Source organism: Rutilus rutilus, assembly GCF_951802725.1.
Source record: "Rutilus rutilus genome assembly, chromosome: 22".
Lineage (NCBI taxonomy): Eukaryota > Metazoa > Chordata > Actinopteri > Cypriniformes > Leuciscidae > Rutilus > Rutilus rutilus.
This window is the reverse complement of record NC_140227.1, coordinates 6,837,580-6,853,904: the sequence shown is the minus strand read 5'-3', so window position 1 is coordinate 6,853,904 and position 16,325 is coordinate 6,837,580. Positions and strand designations below refer to the sequence as shown.

Here is a 16,325-nt window from a genome sequence, read left to right as displayed (position 1 = left end):
ATGATCACAATTTTTTGTTTTGGGATTTCTCTACAATTCTACACTATCGGTTAAAGGTTTGGAATAATTCATCATCATATTAGAATGATCTCTGAAGGATCATGTGACACTGAAGACTGGAGTAATGATCCTGAAAATGTAGCTTTGATCACAGGAAAAAAATGCATTTTAAAATATATTCAAATAGAAAACTGTGTTTTTGAACAAATAAACTCAGCCTTTGTGAGCAAGAGACTTCTTTCAAAAACATAAAAACAATCGCAATTATTCAAAACTTTTGACTGATATAGTGTATGCATTGCTCACTTGAGAATGAATAGCTGTAAAAGTCTAAGTTAATATGCAAATAAAAAAGCTAAATAACTATACAAATAAGTTTAATTTATTATTTAAATAAGTTTAAATAAGTGTGAATATCGGTTTAAAAAAAGTCCCGTCAAACGGATAATATATCCCTAATTTTTAGTCAGTTTTCCGCAAGTTCAATTTTGACATCCATCTATTGTGTTAAGCCTAAGAAACTTATTTTGTAACATGCTGCTTGAAAAGTGCTTTTATGCTATCTTGCTTTAAAATAAATGCCACTTGTTCTGATATTTTGTTAAAAAATAACTAGATCTACAACTAAACTGCCTCTTTTTTTCTGCAAACATTACGCAACTAAACATAATGTTTGCATTACAAAATCTCCAATGTTTATTCAATCGTGAAAAATTTGCCACACACCTTAATCTAAATCTGTGAATAAACAGATCATTTCCCCTTGCGAGGCACAATGAGTGGCAAAAACACTTGAAAGATATTTCCCCTCTAAAGGCCATTTTTAGGATGGCGATATTCATCATTTGCGCAAAAATGCCCCACTGTTTATTCTGCCTTGATTTTCCCACACGTGCCCGAAAATACATACCGCTGACGGGCGCGCCGGACGCCCTCCTGCTCCACGCTGTCTGTGGTGTCCCGTAACCCTGCTGTGTCACTCAGCAGCACAGGATAGCCCCCGATGTCCAGAGGGACCTCCACCACATCTCTGGTGGTCCCGGCGGTGGCAGACACTATGGCAGCAGGACGCTGAGCTGCACAGTGACAGAAGAAACTCAAATGAGTTCAGAAACTAATAAGGAGAACAAAGAACAGCAATGCTCATGTTGCACCTATAAGGACAATTGACTAGTTCACGAGATGTCGGGGGGCCCGTGAGACGTTTTGTTCTAGGACTTCTCAGAAGTCCTTCATTTCTCAGGATGGAGGGCAGAAGGTATTACCAAGGGAGCTCCACAAGACTTCAAGAAAACCAAGATTACCTATATTTAAATGTGGTGATTGCAAGTCCACAAAACAACACAAAGTTCATATCCTGTGGAAACGAAACATCTAACAGACCAGTGTTACGGTGAAAGGCAAATAAGATGCATGTGCAGGAACACATGCAACTTTTTAGATGAGATAACCCTAGGCGACATCTAAAAATGGAGCTTAAAAAAAAAGATTTGTAAGGGTTGTACAAAAACAACATGTTCACCACTTTTGAAGCAAAAGTTAAGGGAGAAAAAATAAAGAAATGTAAAGAGACGTATATAATGATCATAAATGTGAAAATACGACAATTTCTAAAACGTCGATGTGCACATATATTTGATTTTTATAAATGTATTCCACATAAATCGCAGTTCATCTTAAAGTCATCATGAAATTAATATTATACATATTTTTTATATATGTGGAATATAATTAAAATAACTTCCTCTTGCAGCGACATCTCTTCTCTTCTCTGATGATGTTTACCGGAGTGAGGGCGAGACAATCCGTCACTCACATGACATAACAGCAATAGCAAACCACAACCATCCAATCAATTGCTTTCAAGTCCTGTCCAACATTTTTTCTTGTTCGAGAAGCCGTTTTACTCCGATTTTACACACAAAATAAAAATGGGCCAAGCCTAAAATGGTTTAACAAGTAAGATTTGAAATGTCTTGACTTGTAAGTAAAATTGTAAGGTCATACACATGCTCTCCTGTTGGCACACACATACAAATGTCAGTTTAATAGCTGCTTATTTGCCCAGGTCAAAAGCTATGCTATTATGAATTTATGGCTCAGTGTCTGTTTTAGTTTAAATCTATGGAATTATTTTCCATCGTTTAATCATCCTCCAAATGAATATTTAAATTTGATCATTCATAAGTAATCATAATAACAAACATCTTCTCAAAAAGCTGCAATAATCTGATGTGTTTAACACAAATGATGTGTACAGGTATTATTACAAATATTTTAAGTTGCATCCTCAATACTGTAGAAGTTACAGTGGGGCAAAAAAGTATTTAATCAGCCACCAATTGTGCAAGTTCTCCCACTTAAAAAGATGAGAGAGGCCTGTAATTTTCATCATAGATACACTTCAACTATGAGAGACAAAATGAGAGAAAAAAATCCAGAAAATCACATTGTAGGAATGTTTTAATGAATTTATTTGCAAATTATGGTGGAAAATAAGTATTTGGTCACCTACAAACAAGCAAGATTTCTGGCTCTCACATACCTGTAACTATTTCTTTAAGAGGCTCCTCTGTCCTCCACTCGTTACCTGTGTTAACTGCACCTGTTTGAACTTGTTATCAGTATAAAAGACACACTCCAAACTCCACTATGGCCAAGACCAAAGAGCTGTCAAAGGACACCAGAAACAAAATTGTAGACCTGCACCAGGCTGGGAAGACTGAATCTGCAATAGGTAAGCAGCTTGGTGTGAAGAAATCAACTGTGGGAGCAATTATTAGGAAATGGAAGACATTGATAATCTCCCTCGATCTGGGGCTCCACGCAAGATCTCACCCCGTGGGGTCAAAATGATCACAAGAACGGTGAGCAAAAATCCCAGAACCACACGGGGGGACCTAGTGAATGACCTGCAGAGAGCTGGGACCAAAGTAACAAAGGATACCATCAGTAACACTACGCCGCCAGGTACTCAAATCCTGCAGTGCCAGACGTGTCCCCCTGCTTAAGCCAGTACATGTCCAGGCCAGTCTGAAGTTTGCTAGAGAGCATTTGGATGATCCAGAAGAGGATTGGGAGAATGTCATATGGTCAGATGAAACCAAAATAGAACTTTTTGGTAAAAACTCAACTCGTCGTGTTTGGAGGAGAAAGAATGCTGAGTTGCATCCAAAGAACACCATACCTACTGTGAAGCATGGGGGTGGAAACATCATGCTTTGGGGCTGTTTTTCTGCAAAGGGACCAGGACGACTGATCCGTGTAAAGGAAAGAATGAATGGGACCATGTATCGTGAGATTTTGAGTGAAAACCTCCTTCCATCAGCAAGGGCATTGAAGATGAAACGTGGCTGGGTCTTCCAGCATGACAAATTTGACAATGATCCCAAACACACCGCCCGGGCAACGAAGTAGTGGCTTCGTAAGAAGCATTTCAAGGTCCTGGAGTGGCCTAGCCAGTCTCCAGATCTCAACCCCATAGAAAATCTTTGGAGGGAGGTGAAAGTCCGTGTTGCCCAGCGACTGCCCCAAAACATCACTGCTCTAGAGGAGATCTGCATGGAGGAATGGGCCAAAATACCAGCAACTGTGTGAAAACCTTGTGAAGACTTACAGAAAACGTTTGACCTCTGTTATTGCCAACAAAGGGTATATAACAAAGTATTGAGAAACTTTTGTTCTTGACCAAATACTTATTTTCTACCATAATTAGCAAATAAATTCATTAAAAATCCTACAATGTGATTTTCTGGATTTTTTTTTTTTCTTCTCATTTTGTCTCTCATAGTTGAAGTGTACCTATGCTGAAAATTACAGGCCTCTCTCATCTTTTTAAGTGGGAGAACTTGCACAATTGGTGGCTGACTAAATACTTTTTTGCCCCACTGTATCCTTTTATATGTTGTTATGCATCAACACTGTTACCATCATAAAATCCTCTTAAAAATGGATTATTCTATAAATCAAAGAATTCTGTCAAAATAAATCATTTCAGGTTGTGGATTCTGTTTTGACATTTAAAATATCTTCTCTTTAAGACCCTGTTACCCTGATTTTGCATAGTAAACAACTCCATGTATCATTTGTAGAAATATCAGCATTAAATTTTTTTTTTAAAAGGACTTGTGTAACTTATGACCTTAAGCACAAGTAATGTCTAAAAGCACTGAAAAAAAAGTGGCGCCAGTTTCTGAAGCCACAGTTATACCATGACCCTAACTTTACTGTTACTCCAATACCCCACTCCAGATGCTGTCGTGTGCTATGAACAAAGTAATGGTTATTCTTTATCTCAGGTAAGACAAATGTGCTTATTATACAGCTCGCTGGTAAACATTATCGTGGCATATTTACAGAAGTTATTTTTATATACAGCATAGTCACATATTTGCATTTAATGACCGCTATTCATATTTTATGTCTAATTTTGGCAAGTACCCTTGCTCATATTACTTTATAAGTTTAATGTATGCATGCTTGCATTAAAAGTACCCCAATAATGTGAAGGTCATAAATGGTTTAAATCATCTGCTGAAGAATCTAATGTCTGTGCATGGTCCACATAAGAGATAACCAGTTAAATGTTAGCTGGCTATCAAACGGTAGTCCAGTGGTGAGTGTAACTGGGAAACAAGTTGTTGTTTCAAACCTTAAAAGTGTTTCATTTATTAGCATTACACCGTAACACAGAATGTTTTCATTATCCAATGATCTTCTGTCTTGTTCTGAATGGCATGTTAATTATGATCTGTCTAGAATTGAATAACCTTTGAATATATCAAATTTAGCAACTCTTGTCCTTTTGTCTTTTGTTTTTTGCAGCTCAGCGCTGAACCAAAATAACTGCAGATAAATCAACACAATAAACCAGTGCTGTGCTTTGCAGTTTCTTTGAGCGGATGAAAGTTTGAAGAAATGTTTCACTGCTGTACTGAAACGTGCTCTATTCTGTTCCACTCTGGTCTAGTCTGGAATTAAAGTATATTTCCATATGTCTACTGGAAGGAAGAGGCCAGTTTCACTCAAGCGCTCTTTGTGTGAACTTCCTTAAAGAGTTTATAAAACGTATCAATCTTAAAATCAGCATACATTTTTTATCTTAAAATCTTCTACGCCGTTTACTGCGAATCTCAATTCTTCAAATACATAAGATGTTAAATTATCATAAAATTTTAAGCTTTTTTCCAGCTTTTAATAGAATTCACAAATTGCTTAATTAAATTCACACTCTTCAGGAAGTGACAGCACCAGACGCTCAGTGTTCCAGCAAAAAACACAATAACAGGCCTGATGAATGTGGGGTAATTCGAGGGAAGGAAGTGTGGTGATATCCAAACATCCCCCCGCTACTGGAGAGGTCAGAGGTCAGAGATAAACGTCATTAAAGGTCATACGGTGTCACTTTATGAGTGTGAAAGATAATATGTGCATTTATCACAATCATAACCTTCTGTCATAGGACAATAAGACACTTTTGCCCCTAAAATGTGTTAAACCATTTTAAAGAAAACATGATGGTAAGAATTTTTCACGCTTTTAAAAGAAGTATTTTATGTTGCTCACCAAGGCTGCATTTGTTTGATAAAAAAATACAGTAAAACTGTTCTCCATTTAAATATATTTTAAAATGTAATTTATTCCTGTGATGCCAACTAAAAATTGCAACTAATTGTATAATGGTGCATAGTTTTTAAGCAAACAAAAAGGCTTTAGGGAGGAGAAAACACTTTTAATGTCCTTTTTTGTAACATAAAAGGCTGTACATTAAATAAAAACCTTCAGCACTAACTCATCTGTCGTTTAGGTAGAAGCTAGCATAGTCAGGTAGCTAAAACATAGGGGATAACATAACATTAAAACCCCTGAACAAAACTATGCGAGGTAAAAGGAAATGCAACCTAGATTAAATGTCGTTTCACTTGCAACAAAGATAAACAGTGTGCTTTAATCACTGGATTAAAATATATACATATTAGGGCTGCACAATATATCGTTTTAGCATCGAATATCGCGATGTGCGCATCCGCGATAGTCACACATAGCAGGATATGCGATGCCTAGTATAGGAATCATAGCTGATCCATACTGACCAGGCACCACGGTTCGAAACGCATGTGATTCTTAGATTAATTGCTAAGTTTAACCATTCCGTTTAAACATTCAAGCGATTTAAAGCCATTTGAGTGCAAGAAGACGTGAAATAGAGCTCAATTTGGAAGTCACGCACTGTTTTTCTGTGCGTACGCACTACGCAGAGCAGCACAGCCAGCGCGCAAACACCTAATTCAGCTCTCTTCCACCTCTATTTGTGCCTGAACGTACACATACACGCAAAATTGTGTCAAAATGCCCACCTAGGCGAGTATCCTCGTAAACACAGTCGCTTGTGGTTTACGTGAACATAAACAACTGCGAAAGAAAATGAATGCGTATCATTATATTGGATCAGTGCATTCGGTCTTAAAGTAACAGCAGCCTGATGTTCCTGCAGCCGTCTATGTCATTAATGTTAATCAAACAACAAAATACAAAGAGAAAATCACTTTTGTAGCTGTAACAATTACTGTTTATTATATGTTTATATGTTAAGGTGTTCTTTCATATTTTGGATGTTTTTAGTATTAATGTACAATGTTGGGGAAAAAATCTCTCTCTCTCTCTCTTTCTATATATATATATATATAAAATATTATTATTATTAATATATTATTTATATTTAAATAAATACATTTCCGTATGTGATTTTATGGATTTTTATTTTTGTATGATAATCTGCTGCTATTGGGTCTTCACACACATGATATCAAATGTAAAATCTGGGGCCTGAATTGATCTGCCTGAAGCAAGCATTTAATTCAACACTTCTATTTGACATGTCAGATGTCTGATCTTACTGAGCATGTTGAGCAGGCTGCTCTTGCCCGCGTTGGTGCTTCCAGCGATGACCACCTGAACACCGCTGCGCAGGCGCTCTCCCCTCCGCTGATCTGAAAGGTGGTTTTCCATATCGGTCTGCAGCTGCCGAACAGCTGTGTCCACTGCAGCAGACAAAACACTCAGTTCAATGTATCCGGGTTGAAAACCAACATCCAAACATCTCTAACTAATTTATCAAACTGATGTTGTAATATTACATTTTGTAAACTGAAATGCAATGTTTAAATTAACATAAGGGCTTTAACTTTAAAGGACACGGATCATATTTCAGAATCATAATTTATACTGATCATGTACAAATTCACAGAGCTTTTGCACACTAGAAGTGTGTCAGTGGAGGGGAAAGGATATTTTTCATGACCTCTATCAGTGGCTTTACAGCCCGTCTGTAACTCTCAGAGGAAGGAGATGGTTTGTGACAGGTTTGTTCCTTGACGCACAAAGAATCCCTCAATTCTCCAGAGGAATAAAGATATAACACTTAAACATCGAGTAACGTTGGACAAATGATGGCAGGGCAATAACTGTACATGCAGTATTCTTCAGGCACTACGACTATGTCTCTATATGGCCTCTCAATGCGACATTCAATGGTTTTGATCCTTTCTCAACAGCTGCTGTGGTTTCTCTGAGGTCAATACTAACAGGAAACTCTCACAAAACATTCTGGAAATGAATCAGTGTTTTTACCAATCCATTTGAGGAGACGTACCGTCATTTAAGATTCCATCCTCTATGAGTTCATCCTCGCTGAAGTCGATGAATGCCTCCACGTGCGCCAAGCACTAGATTGAAAACACGTACAACACGTACAAGAGTCATAATTCCACAGAATGTAGTTTAAAGGTTCACAAATGCTAGGGCAATAGTTCAATAAACTAGCTAGATATTTAGCAAAGTTGATGTTGAGTAACTTACACTACCATTCAAAAGTTTGGGGTCCGGGTCAGTAAGATTTTTTGTGATTTTGGAAATAATTTTTTTTTTTGTATTCAGCAAGGATGCATCGGTTTGATCAAAAGAGACATTTATTGTAACAAAAGATTTTTATTTCAAATATGCTGTTCTTTTGAAATGTCTATTCACCAAAGAACTAATCGAAGAAACCATGTATCAAGGTTTACACACAAACATTAAGCAGCACATACTGTTTTCAACACTGATAAGACAAAATGTTTCTTGAGCATCAAATCAGCATATTAGAATATTTCTGAAGGATCATGTGACACTGAAGACTGGAGTAATGATGCTGAAAATTCAGCTTTGCCATCATTGGAATAAATTACATTTTAAAATATATGAAATAAAAAAAACGTTTCTTTTAAATCGTAATAATATTTCACAATATTACTATTTTTACTTTTTACTATTTTTGATCAAATAAATGCAGCCTTGGAAAACATAAGAATATTTAAAAAAGCATTTTTTTTTACATTTTTCAAAATAAAAAATGTTAAACTTACTGACCTCAAGGGTTTGAACACTATTCTAAATTCTAGACATTATATTGTATTCCCAGTTTCTTTGTCTGTTTTGTTCCTTGAACAAACTGATTGAGTGAAAGATTCAGAAAAAAAAAAGGAAAGATTGGAAAGACGCTCAGCCAATCAAATTTGAGGACGAGAACTAATTGTTTCATAATAGACATTTTCAGCATACTTTAAGTGAAAACTCTGACAACCTACCATGATTATCAGAACATCTTAATATTTAATATGTCACTGTTTTGTTTTAATAAAAGCAGCTGCATGAGCTCCACAAATTCAAAACATGAGGATCATGTTATCCAGCATAATTTGAGAATGATCCAAAGAGCATATTGTGCTTCAATGGAAGCAAGAACATCTGACACAAATTTGCTTGTATGATTACTGGTGTAGAAATATTGCAGAATTTTAAGAATTTCCTATTCATTTTACAACACAACTCTTCTTTCTTTTACATTTTTGAAAATCCCAAAACTGTGTTTATTTCCACAATTAAATAAGGGGAAAAAAGACCTTGAAATGAAGTGCTTGTGACCAAAAAGCTCCTTCCAGGAGTCTTCACACAAACCATTAGCCAACATCACACTGGGTCCTGAGGGCTCTGACAGCTTGGCGCACACCCTGCTCAGGATGTCCTGTCTGCAATCAGCACACTCTTACACACAAACAATAGATGGACACCAACTGTGACAGAGTGACAACACTGCCCAATCTAGCAGTACATTCTGTAATTATTTAAAAGACCTTAAATAAAAAAGAATAACCTCTGATAAAAACACACTTGCAAGTGTTCTATTGCCTTATAAATCATGTACAACAGCCAACTCTGTTCCTCACACTAAAGGGAAACAAGGACTTTTCTTATTACAAATCTATCAATCAAACTGCATTTATTTCATGCATTACAAATACGAGGTGAAGAATGAGAAAACTGAGTGCTTTGCTCCTCACAGATTCCATACTGTGGTGGTCAAGGAGTTGCAACACGGTTGTGAAAGTTTTCTCATTGTTTGTTAGCATGTTGCTATACAGTTGCCAGGGTGTTTTGGATGGTTGCTTATTGGTCCAAGTCAAGTGTGCCGCACACGTCCTGAAAAATGAAGCCAAAACATTTTGATCGCCCCCTTGTGGCTGGCTCCAGTATAGGTCACAAACCCCGCCCTCTCCATGTACTCGAATGGGATGCGAGCCAGATTGAAAAACTACCAAATTACTAAAAAAAATACTCTTCAAATAATTACTTTCCGAAGATGGTTTGTGTAATTTTAGAGAGTTCTCATCATGCTGATGTTCAAGTGTTTGTTTTTCAATAAGTTCGGTTTTAGTTAGTTATTCGATGCTATAAAAATGGGGTGTAACTGATATAGTTCTCTGATATTCTGTTTTGTAGATATGACTTGGTTCCCTCCTTCAATGTAAGTCTAGGTTGTTGTTTTTTTATGTTTTTGAAAAATAAGTCTCTTACGCTCACCAAGGCTGCAGTTATTTGATCCAAATTACAGGAAAAACAATAATACTGTAACATTTTAAGTACAATTTAAAATAACTGTTTTAATATATTTTAAAATGTAACTTATTCCAGTGATTAATTTTCAGCATCATTACTCCAGTCTTCAGTGTCACTATGATCCTTCAGAAATCATTCTAATATTCTGATTTGCTTCTCAAGAAACATTTCTGGGCCCGGTTTCCCGATAACGCTCACTCTTAGCGTGCTAAGAAAGCTCGAAAGATATATCTTACCAAAGTTGTTTATGTACCTTAGGAAGCTGCTTAAGATATACCTTCTTACGTGCGACGTTACCCGGTGCTGTCCGTGGCGATGGTGCTGAATTGTTTGATATCGATGGCTCGAGAATCAATTATTCTCTCGTGCAGGGGCTGTTTATGTGAGAAAGCGGTGATCTTTATAAATGAAGCACTTCAGAAATAGTTGAAATTGCAATTTATTATGATTATTGGATATTATAAAAAATAATCTATAACTATAATAGCCTATAATAGCCTAGCCTACATATTTTAAAATTGTAACATATATTGCTGCCACAATAACCTTTTCAAAAATGTACGTGCCTTCTTCTCTTTCCCATTTTTGTTCGCTGAGGTGGAGCTGCGATGAAATATTGTTCTTGTAAATACTTTCCAGCATTTCAGTAATAAAAGTTTACATCTTGCGTACGGTGCTCGGCAGTGATCAAAAAGGATTTAAACCGTGAATTTTGAATCTCTTGTAGACTCAGAGATGTGGATTCAGACGGCAATTAAATTACCACACGACCTGTTTGTCAAAAAACAGAAGGTACTAATTTGGCCAGGGATTTTTATGCGGGTTGGGTGAGAAAAACACTGATATTATGGATTGGGACGGCACTAAAATCACGACTTACCCCTGTAAATGTTTAAAATACCGGACGAGCCCATGAGAAACAATATTAGCGTCCGAATAGGACTTAACTGACAGTAGCCTATGCTTTCACTGGCCTTTAAAAGAGCGTTTTAATTAAATTAATAATATTGTATAATAATATAATTAAAAATCTAACAACAATCAGTGTAATGACAATTTTATTCTTTGCATGAAAACACTTGAATTAGCCTAATTTAATACTGTCTGGGTGTATTAAAACTTCAGAATTATATTCATATAGACCTGCAACATTGATAAGGTAAAGCTAAGAGTGGTCCAGACCAACCTTACGAAAGTGTGACTTACAGAAGATATACTTAGCGTACGAACGTTTCGGGAATCGTGCCATAAGGTTAAGAGAGAGGTTAAGGAATAGGTTAAGAACTACTTAGAGATAAGAACGCTTTGGGAAACCGGGCCCTGATTATTATCAAATGTTGAAAACAGTTGTGCTGCTTAATATTTTTGTGGAAACCATGATGCATTTTTTCAGGATTCTTTTATAAATAAAGTTCAAAAGAACAGCATTTATTTGAAATTGAATTTTGATCAATTTAATACATCTTTGCTGAATAAAAGCATTCATTTAAAAAATAACCTTACTGACCCCAAACTTTTGAACAGCAGTGTACATCCAACTTATTTTCAGGGATTCTGCAGGTTTTATAAAGGTAAATTTAAGACCTTTTTAAGACCAAGTAAAGAAATTTTAAGTAATCTATTGAAGGGAAAGTTCAGAAGAAGTTCGAACAGATATCATTACTTTTTAATTCATTTTACAAAAAAAAGTCACTTGATTCCTCTGCTCCCAACCACTAGAATATGAATATGAAGATATAGAATATCTTTAACTGTATTTTCTGTATGTTCTTCCTCAGTATTTTTGTCTTGTATTCTTAAATCAAGATGCATTTACTGGAGATACAAAATGACAGTCTTGTTTACTGTAAAATTGATCAACTGATTTTGGTCAGTTTTTCAAGACTTCCTTTTACATGTGCATCTCAAGTAAATGTATCTTGATTTAAAGTTGTTTAGATATTTGTATTGGAAACCAGGACAGATATACTGAGGAAAATATACATTTTTTGCAATGCATGAAAAATTGAATGGCATGAATTTACGAATCTAAGACTTTCTGCTCTGATTTGGGAACTTTTTAAGGCTGTAATTTGTGTAAGGGCAAATTAAGACTTTTTAAGACTCATAGAAACCCAGTATTTGAATTTTTTTAAGTATAAAGCGTTAGACAGTGCACTAACTGCAGGAAGTCAGGGACAGTTCCCCTGGAGCAATTTTAAGTGTTCTGCTCACAAAACCCAGAAGTTTTTGTTTGTAGCACTGTTTCCTAACCATTAGGGAACCATCAAACACGTACACCACTAAACAGTTCCCACATTATGCATGTATATAGCATCTGTCCGGAATTTCCTGTCCTTTTACTGATAAACATGTTAAAGCTATTTAGGATGTCGCGGTAATATTTTTGCACAAAGGTGCCATTTTGACCCGTGGAGAACTATGTTCATTTGGGGGTCAGATGACATAAAATATGGGGACATAGAGAAGTTCTCAAAATAGAAGTTATACCCTGATGAATCCTTTTCTTACTCGTTTAAGCCGAACTCTCCAGTCTTGGTAAATGCGGCCCAGGTCTCCCGCCATTTGTCGGAGAGCCTGTCGCCTCTGTGCTTCTGTCTCCGCATGGATCAGGTCACCTAGACCCTCTACTTCAGTAAGGTCCAACTTTCCAGCACAGAACGCCCGTCGGGTAAACTCACCCGCCTCTGCAGGCCGCAGCCCTGGCAAACTCCCTGAAACACACACAAAACAAGACATCTTTAAAATGAAATGAACTTTAGAATGCAGCCTCTTCCAAAGCACTACTTAAAGACATTTAAGTTACAATTAAGATAAAGGCTATGAGTACATAAAGTGCTATTTTGCATGAAATGACAATTTTATGAGTAAATACATCAGAAATACAAAGCTAGATTTTAAGCCAGATACAAAACAGATGCTGCCATCTAGTGTTAAAATGATGACTCCACAACTAGCTGTCATCTGCACGATACATACACTTCTAATCATTACAAAAATATATATTTATGAAGGATTATCCAGAACAATTGTGGGACAATAATGATTGATCTTTCTTAAACATACCAAGCGCCTGTAAGACTCCACTAATGACAGCTGGACCCCCGTGAATGTGAAACTCTGCACTGTCCTCTCCCGTGAAACTACCAGGACCTGAAAGAGCAAAAAGAGTAAAATATGTCTTGGTAGGAATAATAGCCAATTTATATATTGTAGCAACAGCAAATTTAATATATTCTACTGTTTAGTGGTTTTAGGGTTGTTGTTTTTTTAAATAAATTAATACCTTTATTCAGCAAGGATGCATTAAATTGATCAAAAGTGACAGTAAAGACATGTATAATGTTAGAAAATATTTTCTGTCTCGGTTAACTGCTGTGCTTTTGAACTTTCTAATCATCAAAGAATCCTGAAAAAATATATATATTACTGTTTCCACATAAATATTTAAGCAGCACAACAGTTCAAATCAGCATATTAGAATGATTTCTGAAGGATCATGTGACACTGAAGACTGGAGTAATGATGCTGAAAATTCAGCTTTGATCACATGAATAAATTACATTTTAAAATAAAAATAGAAAATGGTTATTTTACACATATTTTGATCAAATAAACCACAGAAAATTGAATGGTAGTGTAAGTTTCATAAAACTCTAAATGTTCATACATAATGTATATATTATTCAGTTAGGAGACTTTTCAATAAGTGCAGTCTTTAAACTTCTTTAATCTATGTTTCAACAACATTAACACATTTATCACACGCCCTATAATAAATCTACCTACAAATGAATTTTGGCATAAAGTATGAGGGTGTGGATTTTAAATGAGGTGTGAGTTTTTATATAAAAAGTTGAATAAAACTTGGACCAGTCCAGATTTTAAAGATTATTTAAAAAAATTATATTGTATTGTTTATTTATTTTTTGATTGTTGTATGTATTTTAAATGTGAATGGATTTTTTTCTAAATTACCATTTTTTATTTGAATTAAATTAACACCTAATAAAGCTGCTTACAGATCATAACGCATAAATATTAAAATGTAAAAATTCCTGACTTTTCTGTACAAATGTCACTCTGCTCTGCTGTCCTGGTAAGTTATAAAGTCTGAGTAGGGACCCTAAATTAAATTATGGCAAATTCATTGCTCTTAGAAATAAGGAAAATGTATTAAAATATGCACACACAAAAAAAAGTAAGCTATTGAAGTCGACCCTTTAAAGGGATAGTTCACCAAAAATGATAAATTCTGTCATTAATTACTCATCCTCATGTCGTTTCAAATCCATAAGACTTTTGTTCATCTTCAGAAGACAAATGAAGATATTTTTGATAAAATCTGAGTTTTCTGTCCCTCCATAGACAGCTACGCAACTACCACTTTGATTTGATGCTTGAAAAAGTTCATAAAGAGATCGTTAAACAAATTTTCTGAAGAGATTCAGATTCCTTAAAGAGATAAAGATTGCTTTATATGATGAACATATTAAATTTAGTCTTTTATTCACATATAAATGTTGGTCAACGAACATAAACAGAAGCTCAACCAAACCTGCTTTATGCACTGATGCGTGCGTATAACTGATGTGTGCGTTAATGGGAATAAAAGGCTACATTTAATCTGTTCATCATATAAAGCGATGGAGTCTCTTCAGAAAATTTGGACTAAACAGTTCAATTCATATGGATTAGTTTTACGATCTCTTTATGAACTTCTTGAAGCATCAAAGTGGTAGTTGCGTAGCTGTCAATGGGAGGGACAGAAAGATTTCAGATTTCATCAAAAAGATCTTCATTTGTGATCTGAAGATGACTGGAAGTCTTACAGGTTTGGAACGACATGAAGGTGAGTAATGAAAGAATTTTTATTTTTGGACTAGAACTCTTTAAGGCTAGAATGACTTTTTGTTGTCTTTTTCCTTACAGCCATCCTAAGATGATCCCATTAAAGGAAGAATCACCCATATATAAGACTGAGGGTATTAGCAAGATCATGTGGGGGGAAAAAAACAGGCTATTCTGCGTTTAAAACTGGTCATCAGACCTGGAAACCACAGGACCAGGCCGCGGTCCAGCAGCTCTCTGGTCTCCGGGTGAGTGATGCTGCGCAGGCTGGCGACCCGAGCTGCGGGGAAACCTCGGGTCAGACTGCGGACAGTGTGTGCTGATGCCGGACCACTGACCCGGACCACCGCCACCCCACACCTGCCCTGACCCGACGACACGGCGAAGATAGTGTCATCCTCCGACCCGACAGAACACAAGAGCCTCTTCACTGAAAGAGATCTGCCAAACACAAACCAGTCATGTTTACTGTGCGTATTAAAGTAGTAGAAACCCTGAATGGGTTATGAGCAGATGCAAGAGACCTTATAGCAGTTATGACAGCGGCACTTCTTCTCCAACCGCTGATAAAGTGCATGTTAATGACCTGATACGTTTAGTGTATCAATAACCCGCCTAAATTAAACATGGTTGTTTACCATGTCGCTCCCATAAACAGTATTGTCGCTCCACGTGAGCATTATTTTCCTGGCGGTTAGTTACTGATCTTGTTCAGGCAAATTTCATTGGTCCGTGTCGTTATACGTGCAAGCAAAGATGCTTGCCATTCGCCAGCTTCACTGTCAATCAAATAAAAGTCTCTCCCCTTGTGCGCCCTACAATTCTCTCCGTGTGCCACTCACAGGATCTATTCAACTACTAATATATCTATTGAATTGTTAAATTCACTTATAATATATTCAATATAGTTCCAGTTAGTCTCAGCAATGTCTTTGAGTGTGGCATATTTAATCTGAAATTATATTTATCAACATTTTGTTGATTTGATTAGCCTTAATGTAGTTTTATAATGTGTGATTAAAAGGATAGTTTACTCAGGAATAGTTCACTCTTAGCCTATGTTTTATGGAACAGAAAACGAGAAGTATAGTAGACTGTTAATGCTGCCATAGCCTACTGTTACCAGGGACTTAAAAATGTGTGATTTATTTAATGCAACATTTTCTAATTCCAATTATTATACGTATAGTTTTAAGACTACATTCAAGACTTGTATTAGTTGAGAGACAGCATGTAATATTTGTACACTTTAAAATAAATTTGTCAAATAGCAGAACTATTTAAATGAACTGCAAATTTGGATATTTAAAAAACATACTGTAGCCTACAATATAGTTCAAACAACCAAAAATGCAGCTTCCACAGTGTTTACCTTCTAGCTTTATTTGATATAATTTTTATTTTTATTTTGTGGTGGTGAGGTTGTGAAGAGTGCATTAGAGCTTGATGAGTAAGCAAAAAATGGTTATTGCTTGGTTTAATGTCAGGTGAGGATTGCTTTCGAAAGCAATAAGGCAAGACTAGTCTAGAAACCTCTGGTT

The 16,325-nt window shown here is 36.1% G+C and overlaps 1 protein-coding gene across 1 annotated transcript in view; it reads right to left on the bottom strand.

The window, feature by feature from the left end:
* The window catches only part of gtpbp3 (GTP binding protein 3, mitochondrial), a 19,796-nt gene extending 4,278 nt beyond the window's left edge, over window positions 1-15,518 (bottom strand). The window contains exons 1-7 of the mRNA XM_084395549.1: window positions 15,309-15,518; window positions 14,984-15,225; window positions 13,000-13,086; window positions 12,445-12,647; window positions 7,652-7,724; window positions 6,897-7,040; window positions 911-1,076 (exon numbers count right to left, since the gene is read on the bottom strand). Of these exons, the coding sequence (XP_084251675.1) occupies window positions 911-1,076; window positions 6,897-7,040; window positions 7,652-7,724; window positions 12,445-12,647; window positions 13,000-13,086; window positions 14,984-15,225; window positions 15,309-15,361 (968 nt within the window). The 5' untranslated portion in view covers window positions 15,362-15,518. The remainder of the gene's footprint in view (window positions 1-910; window positions 1,077-6,896; window positions 7,041-7,651; window positions 7,725-12,444; window positions 12,648-12,999; window positions 13,087-14,983; window positions 15,226-15,308) is intronic.
* Between the last annotated feature and the right edge of the window lie 807 nt (window positions 15,519-16,325).